This window comes from Sus scrofa, chromosome 17 (assembly GCF_000003025.6).
Source record: "Sus scrofa isolate TJ Tabasco breed Duroc chromosome 17, Sscrofa11.1, whole genome shotgun sequence".
Classification (NCBI taxonomy): Eukaryota; Metazoa; Chordata; class Mammalia; order Artiodactyla; family Suidae; genus Sus; species Sus scrofa.
In genome coordinates, this window is record NC_010459.5 from 32,874,336 (window position 1) to 32,899,791 (window position 25,456).

A 25,456-nucleotide genomic window follows, 5' to 3' on the forward strand; every position below is an offset into this window, starting at 1 on the left:
GATCCTTAACCCACTGTTCCAGGCCAGAGATCGAACTGGCAACACCATAGAGACAAGCCAAGTCATTAATCTACTGTGTCACATCGGAACTCCTGGATTTCACTTCTGAGCCTCTGTCCATGTGGGTCGTATTTGGTTCACTCTGCTCTGGTTCCCAGTATCCTTCTGATAATCCCCACTTTGATCCTGGCCAGAGAGCTGGGGTTCTGAAACTGAGTCCTTGGTGCCCAGAAGGTGCTCCCAGCCAGAGCTCCCAGGGCTGAGCCTGTGTCCTGAATCCTCAGGTCTGCTAGCTGCCCCCTCCCACACCCTCCAGTACCGTGAAGCAGATACGGGGCAGGCAATTCTTGCTCAATTGAATTCTTCGGGGATGCCGAAGAAGCCCAAGGTACAAGAAGGCTGTCCAGGGGTTTAGAGCTGTAGAGCTGCTGAGAAAAGCACACCCATGTCAAGGAAGTAGACAAGAGAGCCTGCGTGGCCACCTGCATCTGTGTTTATTGTTTTCTCCAACCTTAGCAGAGCAGCGTAGAGGCCAGGGGCAGCTGGACCCATTCCATGGCTTCACGGGGCCAGCCAGTCATCTGTGTGTGGGGCCAGAGTCCACGAGGCATCCATCAAGGGCAAGACCCACAACCCAGGAGGCCTCGCACCTCCTCCCTGCACCCTTCATGCCCAAAGCCCCCACTGGGATTCATGATGTGGTGAGCATGAGTGCACAGGACTCAAAGGGAGTGGGACAGCCATGGGATCAAGTGGCCGTCAGAAGCTCCATGGGAGCCTAGGCCGGCCTCCTGAGGCTGCTGGGGACCACCTCATGCCCTGGAGAGTAGTTGGGATGCTGGGATGTTTGAGATGGATCAGACGCAAACAGGACCTCCCCAGGCCACCTCTCCCTGAGCTCTTTCCACAGTCCCCAACCCACGCTCCTGTCGCTGGATGTGCATGGTTCATCCAAGGTCCATCTCTTCCAGAGGGACTGAGCCAACAAGTGAGGCCCAGTGTCCCAGCACCTCCCTGGGATGCTCTCCTAACAAGAGCGTTAGCACAGTGCTGGAGCTTCCGACCCGCCCCAGGAAAGGGAGGTGAGAGAAGCCGGTGGGACTGGGGGCCCCTTGAACCAGGGAGGAAGGCCTCTCCCATTCAGGCCTGTGGCTTGAGGTCTGCCCACAGCCCTGGTCCTGCATCTGTCTGTGCTTTGATCCAGGGCATGGTTGTGAATCCTGGAGGGACCACTGGTCCGGGCTGAGTGGGGTCACACCTGCAGACCTGGGCAGGGGAGAGAGGGAAAGATGAAGCTGCTGGAGGAAGGCTGGCTGTAAGGGGACACAAAGTCACTTCTCTCTCTCTTTTTTGGTCTTTTTGCCATTTCTTGGACCGCTTCCCGCAGCATATGGAGGTTCCCAGGCTAGGGGTCAAATCGGAGCTGTAGCTACCGGCCTACACCAGAGCCACAGCAATGCGGGATCCAAGCCGCATCTGTAGCCTACGCCACAGCTCATGGCAACACCAGATCCTTAACCCACTGAGATAGTCCAGGGATCGAACCTGCAACTTCATGGTTCCTAGTCGAATTTGTTAACCACTCAGCCACGACGGGAACTCCTACTTCTCTCTTTACTCAGCCTGGGCCACTGGGGCGGGCTCGTGGCCCAGGCAGCTGTTTAGATGGGGCGTGAAGAGGGAGACCCGGACCCCAACTCCCCATCCCTGCGAGGGTCTTTTGGAGAGGAGGCAATGCCAGCCAAAGACCTACCATAATTAGGAGTATGCCAGGCCCTGAAGCCCCCGAGCTGGAGAGTGGAACTTGTCAGAATCTTCAAAAGGCTGGTCTGCTGGGACCAAGGAGGAAGCCATAAGCCATGTGTAGCCAGGGGACCTTTTCTGCCTGTGTCCCTCTTGACTAAGGGCAGCATGCAGGGCATAGAGCACTTTTTGGAGGGCAGGGCCATCAGAAGCCTTGAAGGTGGCCAGTCACCCCAAGTCCTAGCCTGGAGACAGCACTGTAGACAGTTAGTGAGGCATGCCCCCCCCCGCCCCGACCTCTAAGGAGGTGCAGCCCCAAACCCTGGATCTCCTAACTCCCTCAATTGAGAGGGATGACTCTGGGCTCTTCTTCCTAGCCCTGTCTCCTTCAGAGGGCCTGTCTCAAGGGGAGGAAGCAGATGGCCATGTCCCAGGACAGAAGAGGAAAGAGGTCACCTCGGGGTGTATTGATACTAACGCGGTGGGCACGGCATGTCTTCCTCCCATATCCCCAAGAAGCTCATCACTTCCGTCACCCTCACCTCTGCCCAACACCCGCCCTATGGCTCTGGCAGGAGAAACTGGTGGCCCTCTGTGCTTCCTATTCTCTGCATTTTAAGCTCCAGACACACTTAGGTTAAGCAAAAGTATCCACAACCTGGGAACAAGGCTGAATATGATTTCAATTTCGAATCATTCTAGAGCATCGACCAACAAGTCCACCCTTAGAGTCACTAAGGTAAGTTTGAGGGGATGCCACTGTTTCTGACTTGCTATACACTATTGGTTGGAAGCCAGGCTTGCTAAGTTGGATGTTAACTTGGAGGAGATTGGTAAATGGCAAATAACAATTATTTCACTAATGGGCTGCGGGAGGGGCGACCTGGTTTCAATTTCCTATCTTAAACCTGTTTCTTTCTTTTTCTTTTTAGGGCTGTACTTGTGGCATTCGGAAGTTTCTAGGCTAGAGGTTGAATTCAGAGCTGCAGCTGCCACAGCCACGGCAACACCAGATCCGAGCTGCCTCGGTGACCTATACCACAGCTTGCAGCCATGCTGGATCCTTAACCACTGAGCGAGACCAGGGATCGTACCTGCATCCTCATGGATGCTAGTTGGGTTCTTAACCTGCTGAGGCACAACAGGAACTTCCTCCATTCCCTATCTTAAAATGGGGACAGCGAAGCTGGGCTAAACCTTATTAAAGGTCAGTCCCCTTCCATCTAGCGAGGGACCTAGTCTCTCACAGTGGTGTCTGCTATCCTCCAGTGGACACAGGGAGGCACAGGTCAGAGGCACGCAGCCCACAGTGGGTTCTTCCAGCTCGGAGTGTTGGGTCTTTACTCTGGGCTCAACTGGATGGGGGTGAGGCCTTAGGGCATTTTCCAGATCTTCTCCAAATGGTATTTGGGTACCCTTCCCCTTGGCTTAGTGGCCAGTTGATAGCAACCAGAGTGGGACCGTGCCAAGCTATGAGACCTAGGGAAGGAGGGGTCTAGATGGACCTCCTCGGATCTCTGCGGAACTCCCAGCACTGCACCCTCCAGGCAGAAGTGGTCATCAGGCTTGAGGCTCTGGTGAGCTATGGATGGAGTGAGCCCTTCAAGCCCAGCTGCTCCACTGGGGGGCAGCATGGAACACTCACCTGGAAGCCCCTCTCCGTGGGCTCTGGGGCAGGCTTGGGGCGGGGAGCTGGGTGGGCGCAGCACAGGGGCGAAAGCGCTCCTCTGTTTGACAGCGGAGATCATGTTGACAGGCGAGAAGGAGAAGACGCTGGTGGTGGGGGCAGCCGCTGGGAGGGACACTGAGGAGGCAGCGGCCAGCGGGGGGCTAGAGGGCATGACTCCGGGGCGGGGCGGGGAGGGGCAGGTGCAGCAGGGAAGGAAGTGGGAGACACAACAGGGAGACAGCACCAGAGTGAGCAGCTCAGTTGTGGCCCTGGCATGGGCAGTGTGCCCAGTGAGGGCTGCTGACCTGGGACCTCACTGGGGGCGGTGGCGGAGGCGGGGCGTCCTGGGGAGACCAGTATAGGGTAGAGCCTGGAGGCAGGCTGGGAGCCTCCGGGGTTGTGGGCTAGCACTTGCCTTTCGGGGGGTTCTGGGGACCGTTTCTTAGAGCTGGAGATGATAGGGCCAGACTAGGTAAAACAAAAACAAAAACAAAACCAGAACATCCGGCGAAACCAAATACTGGGAGGTGCCCACAAAAATAAGAGATGGAACAAGTTAGAAAGGATTCATTCCTGCTGAAGATCGCCTGGATTCTGACATGCCAGGAAACGCAGTGGGGCCCTGGGGCATCAAGGTTAGAGCCAGAGATCGGGGATCATAGCTGAGCTGGGAGATGAAGCTTGAGGTGCACATAGGCTCCTGTTATAAGACTCCTCAGCACAGGATCACAGCTCCCATAGCGAGAACCCTAACTCCCTCCACAAATAAGTTCTCCTTACCAATTACACTCCCCCAACCCCCACTGACTAGTTCTCTTCCAGCTTTTTGCCTTTTTTTTTTTTTTTTTTGTCTTTTTGTCTTTTTGTTGTTGTTGTTGTTGCTATTTCTTGGGCCGCTCCCGCGGCATATGGAGGTTCCCAGGCTAGGGGTCCAATCGGAGCTGTAGCCACCGGCCTACGCCAGAGCCACAGCAACGCGGGATCCGAGCCGCGTCTGCAACCTACACCACAGCTCACGGCAACGCAGGATCGTTAACCCACTGAGCAAGGGCAGGGACCGAACCTGCAACCTCATGGTTCCTAGTCGGATTAGTTAACCACTGCGCCACGACAGGAACTCCTGCCTTTCTCTTTTTTCTTTTCCCCTGGGGCTCCTACTGCGGCATATGGAGATTCCCAGGCTAGGAATCGGAGTTGTAGCCACCGGCCCACATCAGAGCCATAGCAACGCGGGATCCAAGCCATGTCTGTGACCTACACCACAGCTCACGGCAACGCTGGATCCTTATCCCACTGAGCAAGGCCAGGGATAGAACCCACAACCTAGCGGTTCCTAGTCGGATTCATTAACCACTGAGCCACGATGGAACTCCTCTCTTGCAGCTTAGTGAGGGGCTTCGTCATCTTCAGCCCTGGTCCTGGAGGCCTCCTGTATCTCTCTTCCTCTTCCAGCTGGTCAAGGTTGTTTTTTTTTTGTTTTTTTTGTGGTTTTTTTTGGTCATGCCTTGGGCCTGTAGAAGTTCTCAGGCTCAGGGAGTGAACCTGTGCCAGTAGTGACCCGAGCCTCAGTAGTGGCACTGCTGCATCCTTAATCCACTGAGCCACCAGAGGGAACTCCCTACAGCTGGTCTTTTTTTTTTTTTTTTTTTTTTTTTTGTCTTTTTAGGGCCATATCCACAACATATGGAGGTTCTCAGGATAGGGATCAAATCAGAGCTATAGCCACCAGCCTATGGAGCTGTAGCGCCAGCCTACGCCACAGCCACAGCCACACTGGATCCGAGCCATGTCTGCAACCTACACCACAGCTCACAGGAATGCTGGATCCTTAACCCACTGAGCGAGGCCAAGGATCGAACCTGCGTCCTTGTGGATACTAGTCAGATTTGTTTCCACTGAGCCATGATGGGAACTCAAGCAGCTGGTCAATTTTAAAGAAAAGTACAGAGATACACATACTCAGATCTTCCTGGGTTTTTTTTGTTTGTTTGTTTTTTTTAGGGCCACACCCAAGGCATATGTAGGTTCCCAGGCTAGGGGGTTGAATCAGAACTATGGCAATGCTGGATGCTTAATGCACTGAGTGAGGCCAGAGATCAAACCCGCAACCTCGTGGTTACTAGGCAGATTTGCTTCCACTGTGCCACAGTGGGCACTCCAGACCTTCCTGTTCTTTAATCCCCCAGCCCCTACGGCTGTGGCTTGCTCTCCTGGGTATAGCCAGGGATCCTCCGACACACAGCCTTTGTCTGCCCCCTCCTTCCTGCAGCCTCCTCTCCTGGCAGGTCCTGCCCAGAGACTCTCTGGATCCCCCTTTCTCCATCCTCATCAGGACCCCATTCCCTGCCTTTCTCTTCTAAAGACCAAGACGACTACGATTTGAGTGTTGTCCAAGCAGTAGGCAATGGGGTGAGGGTGGGGGGCTTCTGGAAAGAAACCGGTAGCCTGAGAAAGCTGCTTTTTGGCATCAGAACACACTCCCACCCTGCCTTGGTACAGTGATACTTTCTTTTCTTTCTTTTTTTTTTTTTGCTATTTCTTGGGCCGCTCCCGCGGCACATGGAGGTTCCCAGGCTAGGGGTCTAATCGGAGCTGTAGCCACTGACCTACACCAGAGCCACGGCAACGCCGGATCCTTAACCCACTGAGCAAGCGCAGGGACCGAACCCGCAACCTCATGGTTCCTAGTCGGATTCGTTAACCACTGCGCCAAGATGGGAACTCTGGTACAGTGATACTTTCAACATTGGCCTCTGTTCCAAAGGTACTCGGCCCCGTGGATCACTGTCTCCTTTAAGACAATGCTGATTGCTAGCTGAGGAGGCCCGTGGAGCTCTGTGGAGGGCTTGAGATGAATGCCAGAAAATGTACTATATCTTTCAAGGCCCAGAGCTCACAGCCGTATTTTGTAGCTTGGGTAGTACTGGGAGTTGTGGGTCAGTCCATGGCAGCTGGCGGCTGAAGCAGAAGACTAAAGGGGGGCCCAAGCAGAGAGCCTCTGGCAGGGACAGCTCTAGATGTCGTTACAGGTACATCCTGGCAAACTCAATGAGAATGATGCCCCACTGAGCTTTGCTACAGAGCACTGGGCACAAGGGGAGTGGATGGGGACTGGACAGGACCGTACCACCAGATAGGACCGAAGTTAGGCCAGTCTGGGGTATCCCCAGCTGATGGTGGAGTGGGGCTTAACCAGCTGCAGAGTTCTTGACTCTCAGTGTGAATGGGAAGACCCCGGGCAGTTGGCTTTGCTCAGTGGGGCAGTGTGTTCCTCCACTGTTGACTGCACTGTGTGTTGGTGGAGAAGGGGGAGCTGGTGTCCCAAACTCCACCAGCTTCAATGGGGGGGGGCACCCTGAGAGAGGCAGTAAGAATACTGCCCAGAACTGAAGGGAAGTGGGAGCAGTGGAGCCTGGCCTCAGCAAAGGGGAGACAGGAGTCTTGGGGGGACACCTGAGGGTCATGTTCTGTGTGGACACTGGCATATGGGGCTTCTGGTCCCAGAAGCTGAGCCCATACCGGCAGAATAGAGCCAGACTCAAACCCACAGCCAAAAAGAGCAGTTCCCAGGATGCAGGCATAGTTGGGAAGGCTAGGCAGGTGGCCAATTATGTTGGTCTTCAGCAATTGCAAACATAAAATGGGGACAGGTGAAGGAATGGCAGGAAAAGCCACAACCAGCTCCTTCGGGGTGAGCCTTCCTCATTCCTCTGGCACAGCAGTGTCTCCCAGGACTCAAGGACCAATCTCCCTTACAACTCATGGGGAAGCTCCTTGCAGGTGAGCAGGGGTGGAACTCTCTCCCAAGCCAGGCGTTTTGCAAACAGCAGGTGCTTCATATATCTCTGCTGAATAGCTAAACTATAAGCAGACAAGCTGTTCTGGAACTTGGTGTTGGAAGGAGGGACTTAAGGGCAGGGCAAAATGGTAAAAGCATAAATGTCCTTTTGCTCATCTACCCATCTCCGAACTGCTCCCCTCCACCTTGGCCCCAAGAAGCTAGACAGAAGATGGTTAGCGACCACAGGCAGTGCTGCAGTGCAAAGTGACATACCCCTGCACTGTGTCTGGGCCGTTTATGCACAGTGGTGCATTCAGGTCTGAGAACAATCCTAGGCAACGGGTGATACGGATTCCATTTTACAGAGAGGAAACGGAACTTGCTGAATGTCAGACAGCCCCTGATTTGCATAATCAAACTCTGAATCCAGGTGTCTGACCACACAGAAGTCACTCGCTCTGCCCAACCAGACTGCTGAGAGCCACGTTTTTTGACACCTGCCTCTCCTGGGGGGCCAGAGGGGCCAGGTAGAAACCTACTTTTCGTGAGCCCTGAGTTCCCTCAGGCTTCCGGCAGGGGGCACCAGCCTCCTCCTGAAGTCCTGGCATAAGATGGAGAGGTGGCGGTCCACTAGGTTTAAGCTGGAGGTCCCCGAGTTAAAGCCCGTTTCAGGAAGAGGGGAGGGCTAGAAGCGATGTGGACAACCGCTGTCAGCAAAGAGAGCTAAAGGGGCAAAAAAGATGCCCCGGCTCCAGGGTTGCGGGGTAGATCTCCAACGGCAGAGAGAGGCTGCACACAGAGAGGGCTGCCCTTGCCTCCGAGGGCAAGGCGAAGGTCGAAGCTCATAGGACAGGTGTGCCGGGAGCTCCCGCCCACCCGCCATGGGCTAGGAGGGGGCTGGGCTGAGTCCCGTTCTGCTCCCCTGGGCCGGTCGGTCCCTTCCACCCCAGGGCAGGGGACACTCACTGGCGAAGGGTGAGGTGGCCGTGGAACCATTGAGGAAGCTGGGGGATCCCGGCACGCCGAGGCCGGCCACGCCTGGCGTCCCATAGCCGCCGAGGCCAGCTCCGAGGCCACCGCCATAGCTGCTCTGCTGCGAGCCCGGGCTGGGCGCGAACCCGCGGGGGGATGCGCTGCCGCAGCTGCGCGCATAGCCTGCGAGAGAGCGGCCGTCAGGGGCGCTGCGCCGGCAGGGAAAGGGTCATCTGGGCGGTGGGGGCATCGGGACGCACCCGGCTCCGGCCCCGGCGTGGCGTCCCCGACGGCGATGGCCAGCGGGCTGCTGAAGGCGTTGATGCCAACGACGGCAGGATGCGGGTGGCTGGGGGCCAAGGGTCCCAGAGGCGCGGGCGCGCGGGGCGCGCTGTACAGAGCCTCGGCCACGTCCGCCGCGCGCTTCAGGAGGAGCTCCTGCGAAGACAAGAGCGGGCACGGCCGGGGCAGCCGCGGGCGCCGGGAGAGGGGCAGTCCCGGGCCGGGCGGCGCGGGGAGGCGGGCGGAGGCGCCATACCTGGTTGCTGCTGGGCACTCCGTACAGGGCCTCCGCCAGGTCGGCCGCCCGCTTCAGCAGCACTTCCTGGGGGCAGGGGAGGAGACAGCCGGACGGAGGGGCGGCCCCTGGGGGCGACGGAGGGGCCCGAAGCCGCCCCCCACCCTTGGGCCACCGGCCACCCTCATCCCCGCCCCGCCGCGCCCCACTGCCCACCTTGGGCAGCCTCTCCGGGTCTCCGGGGTGTCTGGGAATGACTTTCTGTAGCCTCTGGAATCCGTAGTCAATGGTGGGCTCATTCAGGGCTGAGGAGAAGGGCGGCGTTTGGAGGGCGTCTCTCCCAGCACCTGCGCAGGGCCAAGCCCGCCCGCAACCTGTACCGGCGCCTTGCGGCAGACCTCCTCCACCAAGCCCGGCCCACACCTCTCAGAAAACTCCGGGCACACAGAAACAGCGAGATTTGGCAAGTTTCCTCAGTTCTTTTCGTGCTCATTCATTCCACAAATGTTTACTGAGCCCGGGGCCCTATGCCAGCTACTTGACATTAACACACATGTGCTATATGATCCCATTTGTGATTAGAAGAAAGGCAACCATACATGCATATTAACTTTAATATTCCTAAGGGCAGGGCTGGAGAGTTTTGTCTGTGTTTGGTCTTTTCAGTAGTAAATTATTTATTATAAAAAAAGAAAAATCCCAGGGAGTTCCCCTGTGGTGCAGAGGGTTAAGGATTGAACGTTGTCACTGCAGTGGCTTGGGTTGCTGCTGCAGCTGATTGGATCCCTGGCCCGGGAACTTTGGCTTGGGTTCAGCCAAAAAAAAGAAGGAAGGAAGGAAGGAAAGAAAGAAAGGAGAGAAGGAGGAAGGAGAAACGAAAAAAGAAAAACTCCAAACAATCTCCATTTAGCACAGTTTACGTGGGCTCTCAGCAGCACCTGACTGTCGGATCTGACCAGCAGAGGTATGCCTGTGTCTCAGGGAAGGGGCTGGCCCACGCCCAGGGCTCTGGGGTGGACACAGCAGCCCCTGGGCCAGGCTCCAGAAGCCTTCCTCCTCTCCTCCTCCTATAGCTTGGCCTCGACCTATCTCACCAGCCTCAATGTCCTTCCTACCATCTCCAACTCTAGATTTAGTGAATTTCTTCGCATTCCCCCTCAAATGCAAGCTGCTCATTCCTGGGGCTTTGCACTTGCTGCTCCTGCTCCTGGAGGCCTTTCCCTCCTCACTTCTGCCTCCTACTCACTCCTGTGGTTCCAGCTTAGCTGTGTAGCCCACACTCCCGCCTGGAGGTTTTCTTTGACAACCACCAGCTCCTCCACTGTGGAACTCCACCCACCCCACCCTGTGTTCACTGCTCGGGCCCCCCTCACTCTTCTTCCTTTTTTTTTTTTTTTTTTTTTTTTTTGTCTTTTTGCCATTTTCTTGGGCCACTCTCGCGGCATATGGAGGTTCCCAGGCTAGGGGTCAAATTGGAGCTGTAGCCGCTGGTCTACACCAGAGCCACAACAACGTGGGATCCGAGCCGCGTCTGCAACCTACAACACAGCTCATGGCAACGCCAAATCCTTAACCCACTGTGCAAGGCCAGGGATCGAACCTGCAACCTCAAGGTTCCTAGTCGGATTTGTTAACCACTGAGCCACGACGGGAACTCCCCCTCTCACTCTTCTACTGGAGCTCTCCTACAGTAAGTAGGGTCACTCCTGAGTGTCCAGTGCCCCATGAAGGGCAAGCTGAATATCTGCTGGGTGGGGTAGGGTATGGGGAGAAGTGCCGGGAGGATGGAGGTGGAGAGGCTATTGGCCACTAGTCAGGTCGAGCCAGGAAGGTGGCGGGGGGGGGGGGGTGAAGCCACATCTTCAGGAGTAGTTTCACTCCTGTCTTGTGTTAACTTCCCCCGCCCCAGCTTCGTGAAAGGTGTGTGTGTGTGTTTCTGTGCATGCAGAGTGAAGCCTAGGGTGGCTTGGGGGAACCAAGAGACCCGGGAAGATTCGGTGAGCTGCAAGCTATTTGGGGACATCTTTGAAATAAACATCGGGGGGGGGGAGCGGTCCTAGACACGGGGAGTAGAGAAGGTGAAGGGTGGGTGAGGATGGGATTGGCCGAGGCAGGGAGAGAGCCCCGGCCAGGATCCTGAGGAGATGGAGGCCGGGGAGGGAAACAATCGGAAGTGCAGCGCAAGGTGGTGAAGTCTGGAGACGAGGCGTCGCGGGTGCCGGCGGAGGGGGAGCAGGCGCCTAGGGGGCGTGGCCACACCGCAGCCAATCGCTGACTCCGACGCCAGGCGTTCCTTCCCACAACCCTGGGCACCCCCTCCAGCGCCTGATTCCTTACCTGTGTAGACAAAGCGGCCGGGGGCTCCCTTGCAAAATTGCTTGGACTTGTAGGACAGGGTCACCTCCACCACCCCGGGGATGTGCCTCGGGGGTGTCTGCACCCGTATGGCGTGGGGCGTGATGAGCTGCGAGGGGAGAGGGGAGGCCTGCAGGTTCCGACCCGGCGAGGGCAGGGTCCAGTCCCGGGCCGGGAGGGAGACAGGCGGGAGCGGCCCACCTCACTCCACACGAGCACGTTCCCAAACACGACCTGCAACCCGTCGAAGAAGTTGTCGCCGATGACGATGACGGTGGCGCCGCCCGTGGTCCAGCCCTCCCCGGGGCTGATGGCTTTGATGCAGGGGGTGGCAGCTGGGAGGCAGGAGAGGAGCCAGGTCAGGGGCTGTGCCAAGGTGGGGACTGGGGCTGGCTGGGCCCATGGCAGCCGGGGCTGGGCCAGGGTTTCCTGACCTTCGGAGGGGTCCAGGCGGCGCGCCCTGCGGCCATGCTTGGAGTTGTTATGCACAAACATGTTGTCAGACACGGCCAGCACGTGTCCATCTACGCTCACCGTCGTGGACACCACCACCTGTGGGGAGAGCCGAGGCCAGCCTGGCTGGGGCTCCCGGTGAGGGACTGCTGTGGGGTACTGGCAACTTGAGGCCGGTGGCTGGATGCTGGAATTCTAGGTCACTAGCATGGGGAAGGCACCTCAGGGGCTGAGCTGGTGGAAGGGGGGCCAGGTGAGTCAGAAGACACTCTCAGATGCACAATCTCTGGCTGCCTACTGGAAGTGATCCCCAGGAACTAGGAAAATCAAAAGCCCTGAAAAGAAAACCTTTGACTCCTTGGGCCGAGGGGCTACTGTTTTTGCACCCCACATGCACCACAGGCTGTATCCCTGGGGCTCCAAGGCAGGAATAGGTCTTAGGCAAGTGAGAGTGAGCATTTGCTGGGGGGAAGAGGGGGGAGCATCAGCCTGAGAAGCCATCAGCAGGAGCCCCCACCCTGGGAAGAAACTGGGGGCTATCTCCTTCCCCTCTACCCATCACTGGGAGGGGTATGCAGGTTGGGGATGTGCTAAGGGCAGCTGCTCTCTGCTTCACGCTATGCAAATTAGCTGGGTCGTTAATCATGTAAAAATGTCACAATTAGCATCTCCTTAAGTGGGACTCTAATGAAGCCTCCCTTGGCAGCCAGCATCAGTTGAGATGGAGCTGCCCCACCCCCAGCAGGCACCAGGTCCTGCCGCCCCTGCACCGGTCTGCGCAGAGATCTGCCCCTGGGGACTTTCCCACGGTGGCAGGGCCACAGCCTCCCCTCCCCTCACCCAATCAGGAAAGGGCAGGCTTGCAGGGGATAACTCTCCCCAGACCCACCTGGAAGCGGCGCATGTCTCGGGGATTCCCGGCATTCTTCAGGCAGTTCTGGTTGCATTTGAGGAAGAACTTGAGGAAGAACCTGAAACAGTGAGGTGGGTGGGTTCAAGGGTCTGGCGGTTCTGGAAACAGACCAGGATCCAGCTGCTTCCTGCCATGCCCCCAGCAGGACGACTCCGCCTCTGCCTGCTCACATGCATGCACACACCCCATAGTCCCATCTGAGCTGTAGACACACAGGTACCTGGTACACATCCGGCAGAGCTGTCCCAGTGACAACTTCACGATACAGAACATCCCCCACCTCACCCACGTGCTATCACACAGTGCGTAGTTATCTCGCAAAGTATATACTCATCACATCTACACAGAGTATATTCATCCTAAAGAATACGGCCCCTATTACCGTATATACCTAGTACTCATGCATTAGTACATGCTCCACGTGAAACAATTCACACTTCCCTGCAAACTTACCCCACACCATGTCTATTTGTCATAGCTTAGGCCCATCCCCATACAGTGCATCCACATCGCACAGCATAAACTTCCCCAGAGTATACTTATCAGCCACAGGATGTTCACTCATCAGAAACAGTGTACACAAGGGACTTCCTCTTGTGTCTCAGAGGGTTACGAAACTGACTAGTACCCATAAGGATGCAGGTTCAGCCCCTGGCCTCACTCCGTGGGTTAAGGATCTGGTGTGACTGTGAGCTGTGGTGTAGGCTGGCAGCTGCAGCTCTGATTTGACCTCTAGCCTGGGAACCTCCATATGCCATGGGTGTGGCCCCAAAAAGCAAAAAACAAAACAAAATAACCCGGTTCATCCATTATAGATACACTGCATATGCCTCCTATATTACCACTCACAAGATACAGCCATCACCCATAGCGTACACCCACCACACTTCACAACAGCGTATATAATATGTATTCCACACATGGCCTATTTTCAGTACACACGGAGCTTACACCATTATGCGCAGTGTATGCCCCTTCTACATAGTATAAGCACAAAAAGAATAGGAGTATATGCATTTATATACCATTAAAAATTTTTTTTGGTCTTTTTAGGGCCACATCTGCCACATATGGAGGTTCCCAGGCTAGGGGTTGAATCGGAGCTGTAGCTGCCGGCCTACACCACAGCCACAGAAACATGGGATCCGAGCTGCATCTGCGACCTACACCACAGCTCACAGCAATGCCGGATCCTTAACCCACTGAGCTAGGCCAGGGATTGAACCCGTGACCTCATGGATACTAGTAGGGTTCATTACTGCCGAGCCACAATGGAAACTCCTACTATTTAATATCATATCTGAATATAGTCACTGCAAATATTGTACTGTCATCACATGTAGCAGATCCCGCCTTCCTCCTTCACCAGCACCCCCCCAACACACAACAAATCCCCCACATGCACATTCCATTTCCTTTATACACGTAGCAAAATCCTAACCCCACAGAGCGTATACCCATCACATGCACGTGATGTACCTGTCAGCCACACCGTAAGATAGCAGTGGACGGGGATGTTGGGCCTTGGTCCTGCCACCCCCCGGAAAGGTAACCATGGATAATACCCTGGTTTTGTATTCTTAGCAAACTCAGGATGCTATCAGTAATCTGCCTTCACCCCCACAGGGCTCTGTGAGTATCTGGGGAAATGCCCTTACAAACCGAAGTGTGCCAGGCTTAAGTCTGAGGGCGTCCTGGCATGTGGCACAGCCTGCTGGGCTGCTCTGTGAGCTGCTCCGTCAGCGTCCTCAGTTTATCAGCCCCCTGCTTTGAACTGCAAATCTGTACCTCCATCCAACTCACCAGAGTTGCCTCCCAACTCTACAAACATGAAATCAGATTTGCTACAGGTCCTGAAAGCCTAGTCCCCCAAAGAGGAGGTCCCCAAGTGCTGGGAGGGGTAGGCACCACTCCTGGACAAAGGTGTCCCAAGGGGACGGCCCCTTGTTGGGAGCTGGCAGCAGTCACTTTCCTGAAGATGCAGCTCCCCTTGCAGCTGGCCTCTGACCCCTCAGCCCTGTCATAGTCCCCCACACGATGGCTACCCTTCTGGGAGCCCTTTCAGTTCCTTTTCTGTAGAGACATTACATCAGCACGCATTTTCATCCCTAGTGGACACCGCCCAAAGAATACTTTCAGGTAGTGGAGCCCTTCAATACACCCCCGGAGAGCATTTTGAGGTGCAGACTCCTCCTAGGACCCCAAGCAGTGCACACCTGTGTAGATGCCCTCTTCACTCCTCCAGGATGCCCTGCTGTGCAGACAGCCTCTATACTCCCAAACAGTAGTCACCATAGTGTCCATGCCCTCTATACCTCAGTCACCCCACCACACAGACGCCTCAGGTGCTCCCAAATGGTACACCCGCAGTGTAGACACACCAGGTGTCCCCCATCATAAGCCACAGTGTGACTCCCTACACCCCTGTGAGACACCCTATGGTGTAGATACCCTTATGCCCTCAGTGGCCACCTCGTGCGTGTCCCACATTTATGTGACATAGAGTGTAGACCCATGTCACACATGGTGCAGACCGTTCCATTTCAATTCCATATCCGTGTGCTCAGGCCTTTACGAACAGCTAGAAGGAGGAGGACAAGACACCGTCCCTGTCCTGAAGCGGATTAATGCTCACCCTTGGACATCGTTGATGATGCGACAACTGTGGGAGTGTCCCAAAGATGACACACACTTCCCTTAGACACACACGTGTCCTCTGCACCCAACCCCATTCCCAAACCTGCAGAACCCTGGGATTCAGCTGGAGATGAGGGCTTTCCAGGCACCCACTCACTTTCCCCTCTGGGATCCTTCCTCAACTATGAACTAGGAGAATAGCAACTGATGGTTGCTGAGGCCTTCTGGTCCTGCCTCTGGGGAATCCTTTTGTTTGTTTGTTTTTTTGTCTTTTGTTTTTAAGGGCCGCACCGGCAGCATATGGAGATTCCCAGGCTAGGGGTCGCATTGGAGCTATAGCTGCCAGCCTACACCACAGCCACAGCAACTCAGGGTCTGAGCCTCATCTGCAACCTGTACCACAGCTCACAGCAATGCAACTGAGGCCACGGATCGAACCTGCATCCTCATATATACTGGTTGGATTCGTTTCTGCTGTGCCACAATGGGAACTCCTGGGGAATCCTTTATTTTCAGCCTCCCAAGGCCTCAGGCTGCTGCTTCCTATAGGATCTTGGCTCCTCCTCAGCCCCTCTGACAGCTCTTACCTGGCAGGTCCCCCATCCGCTCCCTTCCCAGTATAGTCTGCATCTGTCCTTTGAGTCTGTACCAATTCCCACTCCCTGTCTGGCCAACTTCTTCTGGCCCTTCTAGGCTACAGAGACCAGCAGTCCCTGAGAACTCCAGGCCCTTGTGGAAAGGGACATCTGTGTGGGTCTTTCCTGGGACATCTTAGTTTCTCGGCATTGTCTGCAGAGTGCAGAGCTCAGCAAAAAGACACAAAAGGGGTCAGTCCCCTTTTTCTTTCCCTCTGAGCCTCTAGCTCAGAGCTGCACACAGGCTATGCCATCAGTGGCACAGTAGCTGAAATCTCATCCACAGCCAGCTGGGAGCCAGCGAGGCTGCACCCAGCTGGCACCCACCCAGTCAGAGGCCAAGCCTATGCTGAGACTGTGGAGAGCCTGCAGCCCTACCACCAGCCTCAGGGTTGTTAAGCAAAATCATTTACAATTTGAAAACAAGGCAAAAAGATGCCTGTGAGTCCCTACAGAAGCATCCTACAACAGTGGTTTTCAAAGTGTGGTGGCCAGACCAGCAGCATCAGCATCACCTGGGAACTTGCTAGAAATGCAAAACCTCAGGCCTCACTGAATCGAAAACTCCTGGGATAGGGCCCAGCCATATGTGTTTTCATAAGCCCTCTAGGTAATGCTGAGGCACCTTAAGGTTTGAGTGTGTGTGTGAGTGTGTATTCTTGGTTTGTTTGTCTTTTTAGGGCCACACCCTCGGCATATGGAAGTTCCCAGGCTGGGGGTTGAGTTGGAGCTGTAGCTGCCGGCCTACACCAGAGTCACAGAAATGCAGAATCCCAGCCACATCTGCGGCTTACATCACAGCTCACGGCAACACCAGATCTTTAACCTACTGAGCAAGGCCAGGGATTGAACCCACGTCCTCATGGATGCTAGTCAGGTTCGTTAACCGCTAAGCCACAAGAGGAACCCCCCTTTTTGTTCTTTAAAATGTGGCTACTAGAAACATTTAAATGACAAATGTATAATGGCTTGCATTGTACCTATACTGCACAATGCCGGTCCAGAGTATTATGTTAACAAAGCCACCTAAGAGTTAGTTGATTCTCTGGAAGAAAAAGCTTTGACTCAAATTTACTATTAATTGGGGCCAGACTGTGTAAAGTTAGGTGTTAATCTGCAGTAAAGTGATAAGGTGCAAATGATTTTTTTTTTAATGGCCACACCCACAGCATATGGAAGTTCCCAGGCTAGGGGTCAAATTGGAGCCGTAGCTGCCAGCCTATGCCAGAGCCACAGCAACACCAGATCCGGGCCATGTGTGACCTATACCACAGCTCACAGCAACGCCAGATCCTTAATCCACCGAGCAAGGCCAGGGATCAAACCCACAACCTCATGGTTACTAATTGGATTTGTTTCTGCTGAGCCACTACAGGAACTCCTGCTATTGGATTCTTAACCCACCATGCCACTGCAGGAACTCCCTGAAAATGACTTTTGTGGGGAGAAATAAATAATTTCAGTTTCATAGAGAAATGAGCCCTAAAGATTACCATTTATCGGGAGTTCCCATCGTGGTGCAGTGGTTAGCGAATCCGACTAGGAACCATGAGGTTGCGGGTTCGATCCCTGGCCTAGCTCAGTGGGTTAAGGATCCGGCGTTGCCGTGAGCTGTGGTGTAGGTTGCAGACGCGGCTCGGATCCTGTGTTGCTGTGGCTCTGGTATAGGCCGGTGGCTACAGCTCCAATTGGGCCCCTAGCCTGGGAACCTCCATATGCCAAGGGTGCTGCCCTAGAAAAAGCAAAAAGACAGAAGAAAAAATAAAATAAAGGTTACAATTTATTGTCCTATGGACATTAATGAACACTGTGTCCAACTTGGCCATCTTATTCGGGTATTTTTCACATATACTCTCCTCTCTCCCTCTTGCCTCAACTCCCTGCATAACGTCTACTCAGTTTCTCTTCGCCTTCTTTGAATGAGCTTTGCCATCCTGCTGGTTCCTTCATTAATAGAAAGTTACAGAAAACTCAACAAGTTTTATTCAGCAAGTAACAATTTGTATAAAAATCATATGCCTAACATTTGAATATTATGTCATCTTTAATATTAACAAAGATGACCAGCACCTGAAGGGTCCTGCCCTCCAAGGTTAGACTCAGAAATTCTGCATCACAGGGCGTTCTGATCCAGGAGAAGCAGAAATAGTGTCCAGACCTCTCCCCGCCATCCCCACAGTGCCTGGCCACCCTCAGCCTTGGGAAGGGGGCTTGGGGCTCCTCTTTGCCCACCCCCGGGGAGATAGACACAGCGTCAGCCACCCCCAGAGGCAGGAGGGCCGGGGTGGGGGAATAACATGAAAACGGTCCAGGAGACGTCTCCATAGGCTGGCACCATGGGGTGACACTTTGTTCCACTCTGAGGGGGTGGAGGAGAGCCCAGAACAGTCCAGGAAGGATGAGAATGGAGTCAGGGCAGAGGAAGGCAGGGCAGCAGGTCCTCCAAGCCATGTCTGTGCCGAGGGCAGATGTGGAGGCTGGGAACTGGGGCGGGTCAGGTAACCTGGTGGAAAGGGGAGCCGTAGGGGGACACCCTGCAGCGACCTGAGGCGGGAAGGGATGTGCACCACCTTCCAAGCCTGGGTGAGCCCCAGGGGGTGTTTCGGAGCATGTTCCCCTCCCCTGCCCTACAGGGCTGGAAGACGGCCTGGGAAGCCCCCTTTCCCTTGGTTGGCCCACAGGCTCGGGGGAGCAAGAGGAGGCCAAGCCCACAGTGCTGGCTGACCTAAGGGTGAGCATTTTAGGCTGCCTCCTGGGCTGGGGCAAGGATCTGTGCCCAGTGCCACCCCTACTGTGGCCATGAGGTTCTCTGGGGGCACAGACTTCTCATCTGGGCCTCACAGAGGGTCAAGTTCTAGAAGCTGCCATTAGTATTACTAGAAGAATCTGGAGTTCCAGTGGTGGCACTGTGGAAAGGAATCCGACTAGGTACCATGAGGTTGCGGGTTTGAACCCTGGCCTTGCTCAGAGGGTTAGGGATCTGACATTGCCCTGAGCTGTGGTGTAGGTCACAGACGTGGCTTGGATCCTGTGTTGCTGTGGCTGTGGCATAGGCCAGCAGCTGTGGCTCTGATTTGACCCCTAGCCTGGGAGCCTCCACATGCTGCAAGTGTGGCCCTAAAAAGCAAAATAGAATAGAAAAATTACTAGAAGAAACCACCATAAGTACAAGTATGAGATCCAAATAAAATGGAAAACCATGCAAAAGATTTACAAACCGATCCAAGTCTGATCTATTGAGCACTTAGCAAGTGCCTGGAACTCTACAGACCCTACCACTTGCCTTATCTTGTTTAATCCTTTCATAACTGTGACATGGTGTGGTGTAGGTCTGCAACCATTCCCATTTTACAGATGAGAAAACCAAGGGTCAGCAAGGATAAGCCACAAAGTCACAGTAAATGCCAAAGTCAGGATATGACTCGAGGCTTTATGAACCACCGATACTGACAAGAATCATGGAAAAGTCCCTCTAAGTGGGATTCTCGGAGTCCAATCCCACCCCAGCCACGAGCCTGCCACTACAGGACTAGGCAGCAAGCCTTCCTTCAAAAGTAGCCCTTGCTCAGAGGCAGGCTGTGCAAGGACCAGGTTAGCCATTTCCTGGGGATTTCCTCAAGGTTCAAACTCCGGGGGTGCAAAGGAGAGACTCAGGTCCCCTTGTTTCTAGTTTGGGAGCTTTGGCTGTTGTGACAGCTGCTCTCAGTCGAAGATTTTCAGGATTAAAGATCAGGACTCGAAACATTGATATCACTTATATGTGGAATCTAAAATATGGCGCCAATGAACCTGTCTACAGAACAGAAACAGACTCACAGACATGGAGAACAGGCGTGTGGTGACTGCCAAGGGGAGTGGGTGGGGAGGGAGTGGGATGGACTGGGAAGTTGGGGTTAGCGGATGCAAACCATTATGTTTAGCAAGGATAAGCAATGAGGTCCTGTCGTATAGCACAGGAAACCATACCTGATCTCCTGGGATAGACCATGATGGAAAAGAATATATAAAGAGAGTATTTAAAAAGTCCTATCTATCTATCTATCTATCTGACTGAGTCACTTTGCTGTACAGCAGAAATTGGCACAACATTGTAAATCAGCTATACTTTAATAAAAGAAAAAAGAAGAGAAAATATCAGGACTTTAAGATGAGCCACGAGTTGATCATTGTTGAAATTCGGTAAAGGATAGATGTGGTTCATTATTCTATTCTGCCTATATGTTCGACAATCTCCATAATAAAAAGTTTAGTAGAAGACCAGATCTTTTATTTGAACAGCAGTCATCTAGCTAATAAAGCACTTAAAAGGTGGAAGTTTTGCCTCAGGACTCTGATGCTTGTAATTTAAGTGAAAGGTAAGAGCAGTTCCCCTGCACATCTGCCTTGCCACATCCTGACTTAGTCTAGCCTTCTTAATCATTTCTATAGATGCTTTTTATTCCTCCCTGTAGACACAACTCAAGATGAAATTAAACCTTCCTTGTCAATGGAATATTCCCAACCAAGGAAGCAAATGCTGGATTGAATATGACTCGAGTGCAAACATTTGACTTATTCATAACGTCTCAGGTGTGACACCACTGCATAAGGCAAGTTCCCCTTGCACAGTGCTTTTCTCAAGAGTCACTCAAGACATAAGAAAAGGTGGAGGTGATAGATGTGAGTCCGCTGTTAAACTCTGAGTTCTCCGCGGGTGGAGAGCAGAGTGGGCTGGAGCTGCTCTTTGGAAGGCTGTGTCCAGGGATCACGGTGGGGGGGTGCCTGTCTGGATTCCTCCACTCGCAGCTGCTGTGGGACCTAGCTTTTCAAGGGCTCACCATTGCCCCTGCTCTTCGAGAATTATCCTCAGCCAGAAGCAGAGGCTCCTCACCAGCAGCCCATAACCAAAGAAAACCTGACATCACACGCAGGACCACCTCTGTGTTCTTCATACTCCGAACTCCCCAACGGATGGGGCTGATGCTAGACTCCTGCTGAGCCTTTCTTCCTCCTAGGCTGCTTCTCCTGCTCCCTCCTGCTTCCCTTACTCCTTTTTCCCCCAGAGCGCTCCTCCAATAAATCACTTTCACAAGAATCCCCATCTCCAGCTCTGCTCCTGGCAATCTCACCCTAAGAGCTTGGCTCCTCCCTCCATACAGCCCCGTGAGATACTCACTTAGAGCTGAAATTCGCTCGCACTTCCAGAGAGAAAGCTGTTAGGAACGGAAAGAGCTGGGCTGAGCCCAAGGGTGCTTGTAGCAACAGACCGTCAGAAGCAAGGAAACAGAAACCTAGATTACAAACGCTGTCTGATAACTTTCCCCAGAATGATGTCCACCAGCCATATGTGGCTTTTGAGCACTTGAAATGTGGCTAATGTGACTGAGAAACTAACTTTTCAATTTTATTTCAGTTTATTTATTTATTTTTATTTTTTGCTTTTGAGAGCCACGCCCACGGCCTCTGGAGGTTCCCAGGCTAGGGGTCAAATTGGTAGCTTGTAGCTGATGGCCTATGCCACAACCACAGCAACGTGGGATCCAAGCCATGTCTGCGACCTACACCACAGCTCATGGTAATGCAGGATCCCTGACCCACTGAGCAAGGCCAGGGATCGAACCCACAACCTCATGGTTCCTAGTTGAATTCATTAACCACTGAGCCACGATGGGGAACTCCCTATTTCATTTTAATTAATTGAAACTTAAACCGTCACATGTGGCTTGTGGCTACTGTACTGACAGTGCAGACCTAGAAAGAAGAAGTGGTGCAAAAGATACATGGGGCAGGTGTTCAAAACAACAGTGTCCTATGAAGGTTTTGGGAGAGAAAGCAGATTAAGAGCAAGGGGCAGAGTAAAACTAGATTATTTATTTCCAAGTACAAAATTGGCAAAGCAGCCTGGGGTAGGGGAAATGAGGCGGCGGGGGGTGGGGGTGGTCCTGCACTAATTTTCACCCCAAAGGCCTTGCCTCTGTGCTCATGAGCCTCGGAAGACATCTAACACTGTTCATGGGAATGTAAATTGATTGAACCACTATGGAAAACAGTCTGGAGGTTCCTCAAAAAACTAAAAATAGAACTGCCATATGATCTAGCAATCCCACTCCTGGGCATCTATCCAGAGAAAACCATAATTCGAAAAGACACATGCACCGCAATGGTCATTGCAGCGTGATTTACAATAGCCAAGACATGGAAGCAGCTTAAATGTCCATCAACTGAGAAATGGATAAAGAAGATGTGGTACATAGGTATATAATGGAATATTACTCAGCCATAAGAAAGAATGAGATAATGCCATTTGCAGCAAGATGGATGGACCTAGAGATTCTCATACTGAGTCAAGCTAGACAGTGAAAAGACAAACATCATATGATATCACTTATCTGTGAAATCTAAAACAAACAAAAAAAGGATACAAATGAACTTATTTGCTGAATAGCAACAGATTCACAGACTTTGAAAACAAATTTATGGTTGCCAAAGAGGTCGGCGGGAGGGAGGGACTGCAGTTTGGGGATTGACATATGCACACTGTGGTATATGGGATGGTTGGCCAACAGGGACCTGCTGTAGAGCACAGGGAACTCTACCCAATACTCTGTGATACTCTATGTGGGAAAAGAATCTGAAAAAGAGAATGGAAGTGTGTCCATGTATAACTGAATCACTTTGCTGGACAGCACAAATGATCACAACCTTGTAAATCAACTATACTTCAATAAAACTTCAAAAAAGAAAAAAAAGAAGACACAGAACATCTGGGGCAAGGTCTGTGTCTCCACCGTTTCCATGGTCTGCTGCTCTCTGCCCCCGGCTAGAAGGACAGAGGCGGATACAGACTGGTGGACCATTCACTCTCTCAAAACACCCATTAAAGAGGTGTATTAAACACCTTCTATGGATCAGGCAGTGGCATTTAGAGTGAACAAGATCTTAAAGAAATTACAATCCAGCAGGAAAGAGAGAAAGCCAAAGTACAACCCGGAAGATAGAAGGGTGGCCACGACAGGATAGCTGTCCAAGTGTGATCCGTGGCAGCTGCTCTGCCTGGGGGAGGTGGAAGGGGTCCCAGAAGTTGCACGTGATCTTGCGCATTTGGGGGCTTGGAGGACCTGGGGCATTTTTCCCTGGAGAGAATTAAGAGGCAAGAGATCTCCATGCAAAGGGAATAACAGTCCTGTCAAGGGGTACGTGGCGTGCCTGGTGCCTAGTGGTGCTTGACAAGACTGAGGAGGGCAGCTATGGCCCAGGGCCTTGGGAGGTTGGCACCAAATCATGCAGGATTTGGACCCTGTGGTTGATGGAGTGTCAGTAGGAGGTGCCTCATTGACCGTGCTGTTTGGAAGAGTCATTTTGCTTCCAGGGAGATCCAGGTACCAAAGGGCCGAGGCCGGAGAAAGGATGGCGAGTGAGGATGTTAGTGCCACAGTCCAAGCCCAAGAGGGGGTGGCCTCACTGGCAGTGGCCCATGCCACTTCCTGGTCTTGGCCTGGGCTGACAGCCAGGCTGAGTATCCCCAGGGCCATAGCCACCTGCCAAGCCTGGACCTGGCCTCCCCACCACGATCCCCACTTGGGGCAGAGGTGGCTGCAGTGCAGATGGGCTGGGGGACTATAAATAGCTGGGGCGCATACATTAGCATGCCAATGCACCCGCACCCCATCCTCTATGCTAATGGCCCACCATGCGCCTGAACACCTTCTGTTCCCCTGCATGCATTTGCATGCACAATTAGCATAATCTTGTATAATTAATGAACAGCGTCAATTTTAGCTCCTAAGTAATTTGATTAACATGTTGATAGGGCACTTACTAGGCTCTCCAAACCTCAGGGCTGGGCATGGGGCCTGAGGAGAGGGGGAGAGGAGGTAGAGAGACTGCTCAGGGACCCCCAGCTGCCCATGAAGAGTGATGGTGACTCCACTTTCCCCTAATAGGGCCTAAGAGGAGGGGCGGAGGGGTGAAGCGGCTGCTAATGAGAGGCCTCTGGGCACCCCATGTGCAGTGGCAGGGACAGGCTAGAGCAGTGGGTCACCTGAGCATGAAGACCATTTAGACCTGTGTGGACACAGACACACACATCCCCTGCATGTCCCCCAGCCTGGAGAGTCTCCTGTGAGTGCAGAATATTGGGGTCCATGGGAAGACCAAGAGGAGGGATTGAGAAAAAGTAGGAGGGCTGGGGGCTGGATGGGCAGGTGGAAGCCACAGAGAAGGATGGTGTGCTCGTGAGTCATTCGGGGTATAACAGGGAAGGTGAGTCTCAAGACTGAAGGAAAGACGAATCTGCGTGTTCCTCTGGCCTTGGGTGGGTGAGCCAGGCTTGGAAGCCAGAGACCTTGGCACTTCCTATTTGTGAGTCATGGGAGGAAGAGTGGGGGGTTGGCGGGCTTGGCACCGTGCACAATGATTCAAACGACCCAGGGCCGAGAGAACAGAGAGAAGACTGAATGTTGCCCCCATCCTAGCAGAGAAGGACCCACTCTCAGCTCAGACCTCCTCGGGCCCCCAGTAGAGGCTCACACTCCTCTCCTGCTCATCAGACTGTGGTCAGGGTCAGCAAGTCCTTCCTTGGCTCCAGCTGAACTTCCTTGCTACTATCTAGGCTCAGTGGTACTTACCCTCAAAGATGATTGGTTGGGCTAAGGGGGGTGGTGGGAGATGGAATAATACTGTGGCAGGCACTTTGGTGGCACTGAATAAATACATCTTACCTAACTTCACAACATCTCGACCAGCTGGGGCTAAGAGTCGGCTCCACTTTACAAATGGAGAGATTGAAGCTGAGGGAGGTGAGGCCTTGCCCTGACTCACATGATGAGACAGTTCAGGTCGGTGTGAGTCCCCCAACACGGACTAGCCCTTTATGGAGGGAAATTACCATTCAAATTGCACACAATCCACTCACTAGCCACCTCCCACTCCACCTGCTACAGTCCCCAGGCTTCCTCATGTCTGGACTCCTTTTCTCCTTCAATATCCTCTGGGGACATTGACCACAGCTACACTGTCTTAGTGTGTGGGCCACTCTGACCCTGAGCTTGGCTTCAGTTGCCCAGACGTCTTCTCCTAAGTGGTGAATTAAGGGTGGCTTGGGGACCCTTGTGCTTGTGACTGGCATCCCAGCCCACATGACCCCCAGGGCACAGGGGGACTCTCTTATTAATCCCTTCTACTTCCCCTCCCTCAAATGCTTCCAGCTCTGAAACGGACGCAGTGGGGAAGGAAGTACAGTTCATTCTGCAGGCAAGAGGGAAAACCTCAGTCTCACTTCAGCACTGACCCAGCAGAGAGGTTCTAGGACCTCAGTTTCCTCATGGGGAATTGCCAGAATGGGCCCTAGGCAGGCACCTGTGCTTGCAGCATCAGTGTGGGAGCACAGAGGCCCTTCTGGAAAGCATGGAAGGAGACAGATGCTACTGTGAGCTTGTTTTGTGGCTGCAGAGAAAAACAGTGAATGGTGCATTGACCACTGGATTAGGAAGGGGGGGCTAATTCTTTTGTAGCTCTCACAACCCCTTCTCATCAAATTGCACTTGTCAGGTTGTGCCTGACCTAGGGATTGGGGCCTAGTTTGCCCATGACAGGGTAGACTAGATCTTACCTCTGCTCAGATAGGACCTGTTTCAACAATGTTACTATACAACATCCACTGTTCACCAGACACAGCTACATGCCAGAGAGTACCCATAGCCCACAATGCCTGTCCACCCCACAGGAGCCAGAGGAGGAGAGCTGTGAGCATCCCATGGAAGGGGATTTTTCCCCACTTATTCCTTCATCCTAGTCATCCTGG

The 25,456-nt window shown here is 53.5% G+C and overlaps 1 protein-coding gene across 11 annotated transcripts in view; it reads right to left on the reverse strand.

Annotated features, from left to right (window-relative positions):
- The window catches only part of EBF4 (early B-cell factor 4), a 69,817-nt gene continuing 44,832 nt past the window's right edge, over positions 472 to 25,456 (reverse strand). For 3 of the 11 annotated variants that reach the window (XM_021077750.1, XM_021077755.1, XM_021077748.1), the window contains 11 exons: positions 12,380 to 12,461; positions 11,472 to 11,589; positions 11,239 to 11,372; positions 11,020 to 11,146; positions 8,899 to 9,029; positions 8,704 to 8,769; positions 8,426 to 8,603; positions 8,160 to 8,348; positions 3,389 to 3,586; positions 1,754 to 1,832; positions 472 to 1,266 (listed from right to left, as the gene is read on the reverse strand). In XM_021077750.1, coding sequence (XP_020933409.1) covers positions 1,759 to 1,832; positions 3,389 to 3,586; positions 8,160 to 8,348; positions 8,426 to 8,603; positions 8,704 to 8,769; positions 8,899 to 9,029; positions 11,020 to 11,146; positions 11,239 to 11,372; positions 11,472 to 11,589; positions 12,380 to 12,461 — 1,297 coding nt within the window. In that variant the 3' untranslated portion in view covers positions 472 to 1,266; positions 1,754 to 1,758. The other 8 variants (XM_021077754.1, XM_021077753.1, XM_021077752.1 and 5 more) reach the window with 8 other exon arrangements.